Source organism: Entelurus aequoreus, linkage group LG02 (assembly GCF_033978785.1).
Source record: "Entelurus aequoreus isolate RoL-2023_Sb linkage group LG02, RoL_Eaeq_v1.1, whole genome shotgun sequence".
NCBI lineage: Eukaryota > Metazoa > Chordata > Actinopteri > Syngnathiformes > Syngnathidae > Entelurus > Entelurus aequoreus.
The window spans coordinates 61,131,965-61,144,034 of record NC_084732.1 but is presented as its reverse complement, the minus strand read 5'-3'; the positions used below and the strand labels follow the sequence as shown (position 1 = coordinate 61,144,034).

At 44.7% G+C, this 12,070-nt stretch overlaps 2 protein-coding genes across 8 annotated transcripts in view; both read right to left on the bottom strand.

The window, feature by feature from the left end:
• Positions 1–12,070, bottom strand: part of LOC133636505 (multiple epidermal growth factor-like domains protein 11) — a 388,169-nt gene that overhangs the window by 18,485 nt on the left and 357,614 nt on the right. For 6 of the 7 annotated variants that reach the window (XM_062030413.1, XM_062030416.1, XM_062030415.1 and 3 more), the window contains exons 16-17: positions 639–767; positions 370–498 (exon numbers count right to left, since the gene is read on the bottom strand). The exons of the other annotated variant lie outside the window; for it this stretch is intronic. In XM_062030413.1, the coding sequence (XP_061886397.1) occupies positions 370–498; positions 639–767 (258 nt within the window). The remainder of the gene's footprint in view (positions 1–369; positions 499–638; positions 768–12,070) is intronic. 7 annotated transcript variants of the gene reach the window in all.
• On the bottom strand, positions 9,750–12,040 carry LOC133636581 (basic salivary proline-rich protein 1-like). Its single transcript, XM_062030421.1, has 2 exons — positions 10,923–12,040; positions 9,750–10,115 (listed from the first exon to the last, which is right to left on the bottom strand). Exon 1 carries the CDS (start codon positions 11,943–11,945, stop codon positions 11,307–11,309), a length of 639 nt encoding a protein of 212 aa, XP_061886405.1. The 5' UTR covers positions 11,946–12,040; the 3' UTR covers positions 9,750–10,115; positions 10,923–11,306.

Genomic DNA, 12,070 nt, shown 5'->3' with positions numbered 1-12,070 from the left:
TTTGGAACTGTCAGTTTGCACGTCCTTTTCAAAAGTGCTAAATAAACGCAAAATGCTCCCAAAACGGTGATGAGTGTTGATAAATCACATTGTGCGTACTGTATAATATAAGTGCAGTTTCTCCCCCAAGTATTGTGGCCGTTTTGATGATCAGCATATATTTTGCATATCAATGAAGGCAGAGATGCAAAATTGATTGCATGCCTTATTCTGCTCAATTAACAGAAGCTATCCACTTTGCACACATTTAGTAGATCAGTTTTGTGTGTACTATCAAGTTTACATTAGTTTTAGTACATGCTAACCTTGAGTAAATCAGGTCGTAAGTGTGTGTTTGCACGTCTGTGAGACAAAAAAGATAAAACATACGCTGAGTACAGTAGAGTCCTGTCCATCCAGAGCTGCAGTGACACTCTCCATGGATGGGGCTACACTGAGCACCATTGTGACAGTTGCATGTGTGAATACAATCAGGACCCCATGAGCCCTGAGAACATGCTGCCAATGAAACACACATGCACAAATGTCACCAGTCTAGCAAACATGTTGAGTGTGGTAAAAAGACACAAAAAACGCATCGCAAGCAGATTTTGTGTGTGTGTGTGTGTGTGCACGTGTAATTATTCATTGCGTCTTACATTTGGAACAGTCCTCCCCAATCCATCCAGGGTAGCACTGACAGGAGCCATCTATGGGATTGCAAGTGCTGTTGTTTGTGCACAAACATGTCTCCGCACACTGTTTGCCATATTTTCCGCTTGGACACACTGTTGAAACACCACCGAAATGTAATTGTAAGTGTAATGAATTAAATATAAAGTAAATAGCACAGTGAACACAGCAATAACGGACACTCGGAACCTGAAGATTTAGAAAATGAGCAACTTATAAAATAAAGCTAATATAGGAACTGAGATTGTCCATGCAATTATGATTGACAAAACAAATATTTCAAAAGAGTCGGAAACCAGACTTCAAATGGCTGAAGATTGAATTTGGTACTCGTAGATATATGTTGAAGAACTAGAAGGTCAGCTACGTGCAAGGTTACTCTATGTACTGCCTTTTAGAGGAAATCCGACATTGTTTATTTTTGGAACTGAATAGCACACTGATGAAGAAACACATACGGAGATGAGGGGAAGAAAATGAGTCCTGAGTAGGGTTGGGTACAGAATTTGTACTTTTAAAAGGCACTGGCCGGATTCCTTTTGTACTACCAGGTATTGATTCAATTAAAATTAACCATTACCATATCTTTCTCAGGGCGTTCAATCGATTGCAACTGGACTGCTTGGTTTGTCCTGGAAGACGTTTCGCCGCTCATCCGAGTAGGCTTCATCAGTTCGTGCTCATAGACTTAAATTGGTCAGATCTAGTCTAGACAAGATCTGACCAATGATGATGAAGCCAACTTGGATGAGCGGCGAAACGTCCAGTTGGGATCGATTGAATGCCTGAAGATGACAATGACCTGGATAAATGAGAACATTCATAGACATGTTACCATATGTTGATGCCTTTGTTGCATGTGACGTCACACGCACTTAGCTGGGAAACAAGCACTCAAGCAATCAGAGTAGACTTAGTTGGCTTGCCTTCTAGGTAACGTTGCAATTTGCATGCCGCCAATGTAAACATGTCTGATAGAAAACTCTCTAAAGTACAGAAATAGTCCACTTTTCAAAATGCCATAGCTGAACGTATATTGGACATTCCATATACATGCTACCGATTAGCATTAGTGGGTTGATTGATTGATTGAGACTTTTATTAGTAGGTTGCACAGTGAAGTACATATTCCAATAAGTTTTTCAACTTGTTTAAGTCGGGGTCCACTTAAATTGATTCATGATACAGATATATACTATCATATATACTATCATCATAATACAGTCATCACACAAGATAATCACATTGAATTATTTACATTATTTACAATCAGGGGTGTGGAGGGGGGGGGGGTAGGATATGGACAGCAAGTAGTGGACATAGAGAGAGAGAGAGAGAGAGAGAGAGAGAGAGAGAGAGAGAGAGAGAGAGAGAGAGAGAGAGAGAGAGAGAGAGACAGATCAGAAGGCATAAGAAAAAGTATCTGCATTTGATTGTTTACATTTGATTATTAGCAATCCGGGGAGGGTGTTAGTTTAGGGTTGTAGCTGCCTGGAGGTGAACTTTTATTGCGGTTTTGAAGGAGGATAGAGATGCCCTTTCTTTTATACCTGTTGGGAGCGCATTCCACATTGATGTGGCATAGAAAGAGAATGAGTTAAGACCTTTATTAGTTCGGAATCTGAGGAGGTGCATGCGTAATCGAAAAAGGGTTGAACGAGAGTTCCCGCCAGAATCCTCAAGGTGCTTTTGTTGACCAGAGAGGAGATTCTGTAGAGAAATCTCGCTCGTTGGTTAACCTTTCTGATTACCTTGGTTGCCATTTTATCACAGGAAAGGTTAGCCTCTAGAATGGAACCTAGGTAGGTGACCTCATCTTTCCTGGTGATAACATTGTCACCCACTTTTATGGTGAAGTCATTGACTTTCTTAAGGTTGATGTGGGACCCAAACAGGATGGATTCTGTTTTACCCAAGTGTATGGATGGCTTGTTGTCAGCGAGCCAGGTGCAAGTTCTACAGAGCTCAGCACTGAGGATTTTCTCCACCTGTGACTTGTCCTTGCCGGATACCAGCAGGGCAGAGTCATCCGCAAACAAAAACAATTCACAGTCGCATGCCGATGACATGTCGTTTATGTATATTAGGAACAGTAAAGGTCCCAATATACTGCCTTGGGGGACTCCACAGCTCACCGAGAGGGGGGGGGGGGGGGGGGGGACACGGTGCCGTTCACCTCTACCACCTGCTCCCTCCCCTCCAAGTAAGATTGCATCCAGCTCCATGAGGTTTTGTTAAATCCGATTGCTCTGAGCTTATCCAACAGTATAGCGTGGTTAACGGTGTCAAAGGCCTTCTGAAGGTTGAGCATGACCATGCCGCAGTATTTGCCCGCGTCCACCTCATGTTTGATGTGGTCGGTCAGATAGAGAAGGCATGTGTCAGTGGAGTGGTTCGTTTTACATGGCCATTTAAAAAATACCAAATTTGGTAATCAGTTGAGCTCATAGGACTAGATAGTACAATCCCTCAGATTAATCAGCAGTTAGTGTTGAGTGGGGGGTGGGGGGTTAGGGGCAAAAGCTTCACTGGGGTCTTCAGATGGGCACCCTCCTTCACTGGTGTTTCGTTGATAGGCCCACGACACCTCCGGAGGGCTCAACGGCGACATCTGGCGTCCCAGGTGTGCCACCCTCTGCCTTTACCCCTAGATGTCATTTAGCAGCCCAGTTTGGGTCCTTTCTCTTGAACCATATCCATCTGCTACTTTGTTCAGCAGCATCCGACAGCGATTTGACAGCCTGCCGGAAGGCCTGACCTCTCAATCCCATTCCTTTGAGGAGCTTGGTTGTGGACGTAGCAACGAAGCCTCTGCACCCGACTTCAACTGGAAGCACTCGGGCACGCCAGCTGCGCTGCTCTGCCTCGGCTGCTATGTCCGCATACCTCAGTTGTTTGCGCTCATATGCTTCACCAACTGCTGCTTCCCATGGTACAGTTAGTTCAACAATGAACACAGTCTTCTGGGAGGTTGACCACAAGACCAGGTCCGGCCTGAAGCTGGTTGTAATGATTTCAGGCGGGAAGGTGAGTTTGTGGTCCAAGTCAACCTGCATTTTCCAGTCCCGGGCAGAGTCCAGAAGGGTTGCCTCCACTCTTGCAGATGGTTTTGGTGGGAGTTGTCCTGCTCTTACAAACTGAGTGGTGATTGAGTGACTAGGGATTGGGGGAGGGAGGCCCTTGTTGTTATTTCTCCTTTCCTCCAGGGTGATCGCCAGCTGTCTCAAGACCTGGTTGTGCCTCCAGGTGTAGCGGCCTTGAGACAAACTGATTTTGCAGCCAGTGAGGATGTGATGGAGTGTTGCAGGGGTTTGACAGAGTGCACAAGAAGGATCTTCTCCAAACCATTGGTTTAAGTTCTTGGGTGTGGGAAGAACATCGTAGGTGGCTCTGATGATGAAGCTGATTTGGCTCCCTTCCACTTCCCAAAGATCCTTCCATGTGAGCTTACGATGCTCCAGGTTTTCCCAGCTAGTCCACTGTCCCTGTTTGGACTGTGCCACTGCTGTTGCACATCTGTCTGCCTCCTCTTGTTGTCGAACCTGATCAACCACCAGCTTTCTCCTCTGGGCTGATGTTGCCTTGTGCCATGTGGGTCGACTAGCCCCAAGTCCAAACCCACCTCTTCCGTGCTGCACTTGTCCCACTATGTCTCCATGCCTGAGAGCAGATTTGGCTTGTTGTACGGCCTCAGATGGGATCCATTTCCTCACAGTTGTCAGTCTGGGAGCAACCGCTCGGATCACCTCATCTTGAGACTCAGTCAGTGTCATGCTCAGCCTCACCTTGGTGCATTTAAACTCCTCCGTGAGGCTAGAGATTGGCAGTTCCAGGGCACCATGACCATATAGGCCGATGTTACTGAGGCACCGTGGAAGGCCAAGCCACTTCTTGATGTATGCACTGACTGTTCTCTCCAGCTTCTCGACTTTGGACATGGGGATCTCATAGACCGTTAGTGGCCACATCAAACGGGGGAGCAATCCAAACTGTAGGCACCACAGTTTCAACTTGCCAGGAAGTAAGGTCTTGTCAATGCGGGCAAGGCCTTTGATGGTTTCTTCCCTCAGCTGATTGCTCTGGTCCGAGTCTTTGAGACTTGCGTTGTACAATCGCCCTAGACTCTTGACTGGCAGCTCTGACACCAACGGAATGGGAGTATCCTCGATGTAGAACCTCTGGTCCGTGAGTTTCCCCTTGACGATAGATATGCTCCTGGACTTGCTGGGTTTAAACTTCATCCGTGCCCATGTAATGTTGGCATGAAGCTTTCCCAGCAGATGTTTAGTGCATGCAATGGTTGAGGTCAAGGTGGTCATCATTCTGGGTATCACTCCATCTTATCTGTCTTGTCTTTTAACAAAGAAACAAGGAAGTCACAATCTCCGTTCAATGAATGTTCTGCAATTTGTCGTACCCAAAGTAAGAACTGAACTGGGCAAGAAAGCATTTAGGTTTTCAGCACCGAAGGCTTGGAATAACCTACAATCGAATATTAAACTTCAAACCCTTGTTACGTTTCATGAGTTTAAAGCTTCTGTAAAAGGACTGCAGTCTACCTTGTCTGTATGCACATGTGTTATGTGAGCAAGTTTTAATGTCGTAAATGTGATGTTTTATGTATTTGTTTACTGTTTTTAATGTAACCTTGCTGCTGCCCTCTTGGCCAGGTGTCCCTTGGAAAAGAGATCTTTGATCTCAATGGGATTTTACTTGGTTAAATAAAGGCTAATAATAATAATAATGTCGTCCATGTAGGCACGGATGGGAGGTAGACGCTGTCCCCTTTTCAGACGTTCTCCACCCACAACCCATTTGGAAGCTCGAATTATCACTTCCATTGCCATGGTGAAGGCTAGAGGGGAGATGATACATCCAGCCATTATTCCCACCTCCAGAGATTGCCATGATGTTGTGTATTCTGTTGTTTTAACACAGAATTGCAGATCACGGAAGTAGTTTTTCACGAGGTTTGTGATGGTATTTGGGATGTGGAAGAAGTTGAAGGCTGTCCAGATGAGAGAATGAGGGACGGATCCAAAAGCATTGGCTAGGTCTAGGAATAAGACGTGCAGGTCTCTTCCTTCCCTCTTGGCAGATTGGATTTGGTGCCATATAATGCTTGTATGCTCCAAGCAGCCTGAGAAACCAGGTATTCCAGCTTTCTGCACGGATGTATCAATCAAGCTGTTTTGCTTCAGATACGTTGTCATCCCTTTAGCAACGATGCTAAAGAAGACCTTCCCTTCAACGTTTACCAGGTTGATCTGCCGGAATTGATCGATGTTTGAGGCATCTTTTTCCTTTGGGATTAACACTCCCCCAGCTCTGCGCCACACTTTTGGGATGGTTTGCTTCATCCACATCACCTTCATCTGCCTCCACAGAAAGCGTAAGACATTTGGGGAATTTTTGTACAGCTGATATGGAACTCCATTTGGTCCTGGAGCTGAAGCTGCCCTTGATTTCCTCACTGCTTCCTCAACCTCGCTCCACCTTGGGGGACTGTCGTCCAGCTGGTGTTCTGGTTGAGGTATTGGTGGCATGTCTGATGGTATCTCTCTCTGTTCGAATCTTTGACTGTCTGTGTGAGTGGTTTTCAGGTGGTCTTCCAGTTCCCTCTTTGACACCTTAAGTGATCCACTCTTTTCCTTTGTGAAGAGGCCTTTCACAAATCCGAAAGGGTCCTTGTAGAAGGATGTTCTCGCCCTTTCCTTCCTCTTGCGTCGAGTCCTGAGGTTTTCAGCTCTCCGCAATCTTCCCAGGTGTCCCTTCAGGTCTGTTTGCAAGAGGTCAATGCCCACTCTTTCCTCCAGTGAGGCTCTCTTCCATTCCTTCCTCAAAACCCTTCTCTCTTTGACCAGTCGTTCGATTTCCTTTTGCCTTCTGGACTTTGGAGGGGTTGTTGATGGCATGTCCTTTTTCCCTGTCACGTGTGTTCCGAATCTTTCTGCTCCATAGGAGTAGATCAGATCTCCCATCTTCTCTAGTTTCTTCTCCACCGTTCCTTTGATTCCGTCCAGGATCTTGATCAGGTCTGCATCGATTATTCCCCACTCTTTCTTGCTGCTGGACTTTGGCCACTTCACATGAGGTCTGTGGCCTTGCATGTTCTTCTCCAAAGCAGGTTGCAAGTGGCTTGGTTCCACAATCTCTGATGTAGTGCTTGAATTACTTTCAGCCTCTGGGGTATTGATGCTCGGTGGACTGTGGGTTAAATCCTGCCGCTGAGCTTCACTCGCCTGACTTGACCTTTCTCTCAAAAGATAGAGATCAATGCGAGGTCCAGGCTTCGTTTTCTTCATGCACTTCATCCGCCCTTGATGTATTTTAAGGCCTCTGATGGATGTTATTTTGGACCAGCCACAGCTGCATACTTGGCGCTCTTGTCCTTCAGCTGATGTTACTTGTTCTGTGCTGATTATCTGTTTCGTCGTCGTGTTCAATCCAGGGTCATATGCCGGGTGTTCAGCCGATGAGTCTTCTTCCGCCCCCGCTCTCGCAGACTCTAGGGGTATTTTTCTCTTTGGGCGTGTCGTAGCAATGAGGGGTGGCCTTTGTCTACTTATTAAGCGACAGAGCCTGCCATCATGGATAGCTAGTCCATGACAGCCCCTACAACTAAGATGTATACTACAGTCAAACAGCTAGGACAAGACAAAACTAGCATGTTCAGCTTCATGGCAAAGACTATTTCTTGGCTATACACTACTGCCATCTAATGACTTGTAATTGCCACAGCATGCAAAGTCTACTATAGTTTCCCCCTTGTCAAATAGTTCCTTCTTTGTCTCTATCCTTTTGTTGAGGGGCAGACTGGCTCTTACATGCAAATGCACATGCTTCCACCGCTGTTGCTATTTGTAATACAACGTAGAGTATAAATCTGACTTATATCTGTCAGTAGACTCGATATGGAAGCGCTAAAAACTACAACAAGGCTGACAGGGAGAAGACGTAGTTGAAGTGGAGCCACATAAATAAGACTGGCCACAAAACGGTAACAAAATGGTCAGAAAGCAGCTTAAAGATGGTCAGTTCTGTAAAACATAATTTATGCAAAATTTTTACCAAAGAGCCACCATTACATGTTATGTAGAACACAAATAAATGTTTTAAATGTAGAAAAACAAAAGTCATAATATGATCCAGTTAGGCAGGCTCTACAATGCCATTTTTTAAAACAGTATGAACCCTTCAAGATTAAAGGCCTACTGAAACCCACTACTACCGACCACGCAGTCTGATAGTTTATATATCAATGATGAAATCTTAACATTGAAACACATGCTAATACGGCCGGGTTAACTTATAAAGTGCAATTTTAAAATTCCCGCCACACTTCTGGTTGAAAAACTCCTTTGGATATGATTTATGCGCATGACGTCACAAAATCCACGGAAGTGGTTGGACCCCATCGAACCCGATACAGAAACCTCTTGTTTTCTTCGACAAAATTCCACAGTATTCTGGACATCTGTGTTGGTGAATCTTTTGCAATTTGTTTAATGAACAATGGAGGCTGCAAAGAAGAACGTTGTAGGTGGGATCGATCGGTGTATTAGCGGCTAAGTACAATACTTACAGCAACACAACAAGGACTACTTACTACGCCTAGCCGATGCTTGCCGCCAAACCCACGGATGAAGTCCTTCGTCGCGCCGTCGAACGCTGGAACGCAGGTGAGCACGGCTGTTGATGGGAAGATGAGGGCTGGCTGGCGTAGGTGAGCGCTAATGTTTTTATCATAGTTCTGTGAGGTCCGGTTGCTAAGTTGCTAAATTAGCCTTAGCGTCGTTAGCAACAGCATTGTTAAGCCTTACCAGGCTGAGAATTTTTAACCGTGTAGTTACATGTCCATGGTTTAATAGCATTGTTGATCTTCTGTCCATCCTTCCAGTCAGGGGTTTATTTATTTTGTTTCTATCTTCATTTGAGAACGATGCTATCACGTTAGCTCAGTAGCTAAGTGTGTCACCGATGTATTGTCGTGGAGATAAAAGTCACGGCATAGCTCAGTTGGTAGAGTGGCCGTGCCATCAACCTGAGGGTTGCAGGTTCGATCCCCACTTCCGCCATCCTAGTCACTGCCGTTGTGTCCTTGGGCAAGACACTTTACCCACCTGCTCCCAGTGCCACCCACACTGGTTTAAATGTAACTTAGATATTGGGTTTTCACAATGTAAAGCGCTTTGAGTCACTAGAGAAAAAGCGCTATATAAATATAATTCACTTCACTTCACTTCACTTTAAATGTCCATTTCGCGTTCTCGACTCTCATTTTCAAGAGCATATAGTTTCCGAGGTGGTTTAAAATACAAATCCGTGATCCACAATAGAAAAAGGAGAGAGTGTGGAATCCAATGAGCCAGCTTGTACCTAAGTTACGGTCAGAGCGAAAAAAGATACGTCCATCACTGCCTCTCCAGTCCTTCACTGTAACGTTCCTCATCTATGAATCTTTCATCCTCGCTCAAATTAATGGGGTAATCGTCGCTTTGTCGCTCCGAATCTCTCGCTCCATTGTAAACAACGGGGAATTGTGAGGAATACTAGCTCCTGTGACGTCACGCTACTTCCGGTACAGGCAAGGCTTTTTTTATCAGCGAGCAAAAGTTGCGAACTTTATCGTCGATTTTCTCTACTAAATCCTTTCAGCAAAAATATGGCAATATCGCGAAATGATCAAGTATGACACATAGAATGGATCTGCTATTCCCGTTTAAATAAAAAAATATATTTTCAGTAGGCCTTTAACTTTGAAGGTATGTTCTCCTCCAGCCATTTAGCACAAAATTATATAATAACCTAGAAAAGCAGTCGGAGAGCGCAGACTTTGCTTGGCTCTGACTCCTAATAAGTGACGAAAACGTTTGAACAAATCCTGAATTTAGACAGTGAACCAGGTCATCCCCAAAATTTGATCATGTTGACAGAGTGGTACCTAGGGATGATGTTTGATAAAAAATTATCGAGTTCGAGCCCATTATCGAATCCTCTTATCGAACCGATTCCTTATCGATTCTCTTATCGAATCCAGATAGGTTGTTGTAAATGGAAGAAAAAAAACACAATATTTGGTTTAACAAAAGCTCACTTTTATTTTATAAGAAAAAAATACAATAAAATAAATAAATAAATATTGACTATTGTTACCCCCCTAAAAATTTTTAAAAAATAAATAAATATTGACTGTTTTTACCCAAAGTATATTAAGTGGGATTTTTCAGAAAAAACAAATATATACAGTAACACAAAAACAACCTGTCTCTGTGATCACTATAGGTGTATAAATAATAATATAGCGTTAAACAAAATCAGTCCCTTGGGCACGAAACTGAAAATAATACAGCTCTCCAAAAAGTGCACTTCTGCTGCTATTGGAACATCTTTCTGGGGTCCATCAGTATGGCCTCCTCCAGGAATGACTGCACGTCCTTGTCCTGGGAGAAAATGAGGGACAGACACAGCATAGAATTAGGGGGGAAATTAGCTGAATGTGAAGACTAGGGTGTCTGTTATTAAGTCTTTAGCATTAGTATGTGGAATTAAATGATGGAATGGATTAAGTAATGAAGTTAAACATTGTACTGATATGATCCACTTTAAGAGGTTGTTCAAATTAATAGTGCTTACAAAGTACAAAGAAGAATTATGAGAAATACTTTCAGCCTTATTGAAAATAAGATAATCTTCATCTCAGTATATTAATAATGACTGAATTAATTAATTACATATTACAAAACTGTTGTATATACTAATTCACAGATGTTATTTTATTATAAAAAGGTCATAAATGATGTATATATTTGTAAACGCTCTGAAGTGGGAAAGGGGTAGGATTAAATAAGCTTTACTTCTTCCTACTCCTTTTCGGACATGATGTAAAGTGAAATGATATGAAACTGTGATGTGTTATGCTGTAAGTGTGTTCATGTATGAAATAAACTAAAGAAAGAAAGAAAGCGCTAGTTTATTAGACAGACCTGCAAACTCTGGAGTGGTGTAGGCTACAAGATAACGTTAACGTTATCAGACACATACAAAAAGGCTAACGTTAACGTTATAAGACACATACAAAAAGGCTAACGTTAACCATACCGTTAGCCACTGACTATGCTTAGGTAACGTTAGTCTAGCTAACATTACTGCAGTCCTCGTTGACATAAGAGGTTATTTTATTTTAGCCTAAAGGCTACGAGTGAGCAGATATGGAAATTAACCGGCAACAGTTAATGTTAGTTACTCACCAGCACTAACACTGGAATTGGCGCTGCAGGTTGAAGCAGAGGAAGAGGGGTTTGCTTCGTCATCTCTGTCGCTGCTTCTCCACGACACCTTTCTCTAACCTTCAGGTTATGTACGGCCTAAACATGTTTCATCATGCTTGTTGTACTTCACCCCTTACATGAGAGCGAAGCCTGGCAATAATTGCAGATAGCCGTTTCCTCGTCGTATTTTTTTGTAAAATGAAGCCATGCCTTGGGGCGTTTTTTACGGTCCATTGTTGTTGATGCTTCTGCATCTGCCGCCTAATGACTGAGCTACGTCATTTCCTGGGACGTGCCACAGGGCATTTCCTGTGGGATGGGATTCGTTCCCAGGGATTCGAATAAAGAACCAACTATTTTTCTTTACTGTAGTGGCCTCGATAACGGGAACCGGTTCTCAAAAAGGGATTTGATTATTTTTAATTTTCCCCTCTTCTCAGGAGGGGAACTCGACAGGGTGGTTGCTGGTTGTTCCATCTCCATCGTTGGGGTCCCTGCGGGTGGGTTGGGTGGTTCCCGTGGTCCCGTGCTGGGCGGTCCTGCGGCGGTCGGCTCGGGTGGGGTGGCCGTGGGCGGGCTGCGCCGTGCTCTCCGGGGGCGGGGGGTGGGCTCGTGGGGGCCCGGTTGCTGGTGGGGCGGGGGCGGTCTTCCCGTCCGGTAGCGGCGACTCTCTGGGCCCGCCGGGCGGGGCGTCCCGCCTTTCTGCCCATGTGGGGTGTGGTCTCTCGCTGGCTTGAGGTCTGGCTGTCCCCTGCTTCTCTCATGCCTTGTCCTCTGCCGGGTGCATCCGTCTGCGGCCTGCTGCTGGCTCTTACGGGCGGCACGGTGGGCCTGGCTCTGGGGTTCCTGTCGCTGGCCGGGCTGGCTGCGTGGGGCCGGTGGTCCCTGGTTCCCTGGGCACCACACCTGCTGTTTGTGGGTTGGGCTCTCTGGGTGGCTGGAGCCGTACTCTGGCTCCCACACACACTGGGAGTCAAATATATTGTACATACAAATACACATATACTCACTAGGGCTGCAACAACTAATCGATTAAATCGATTAAAATCGATTATTAAAATAGTTGCCGATTAATTTAGTCATTGATTCGTTGGATCTATGCTATGCGCAGAGTTTTTATTTTTTTA

Bases quoted from the DNA above. Each gene is read 5' to 3' on its own strand.
- LOC133636581 (XM_062030421.1), bottom strand. From the start codon at position 11,945: ATGTGTATTTGTATGTACAATATATTTGACTCCCAGTGTGTGTGGGAG.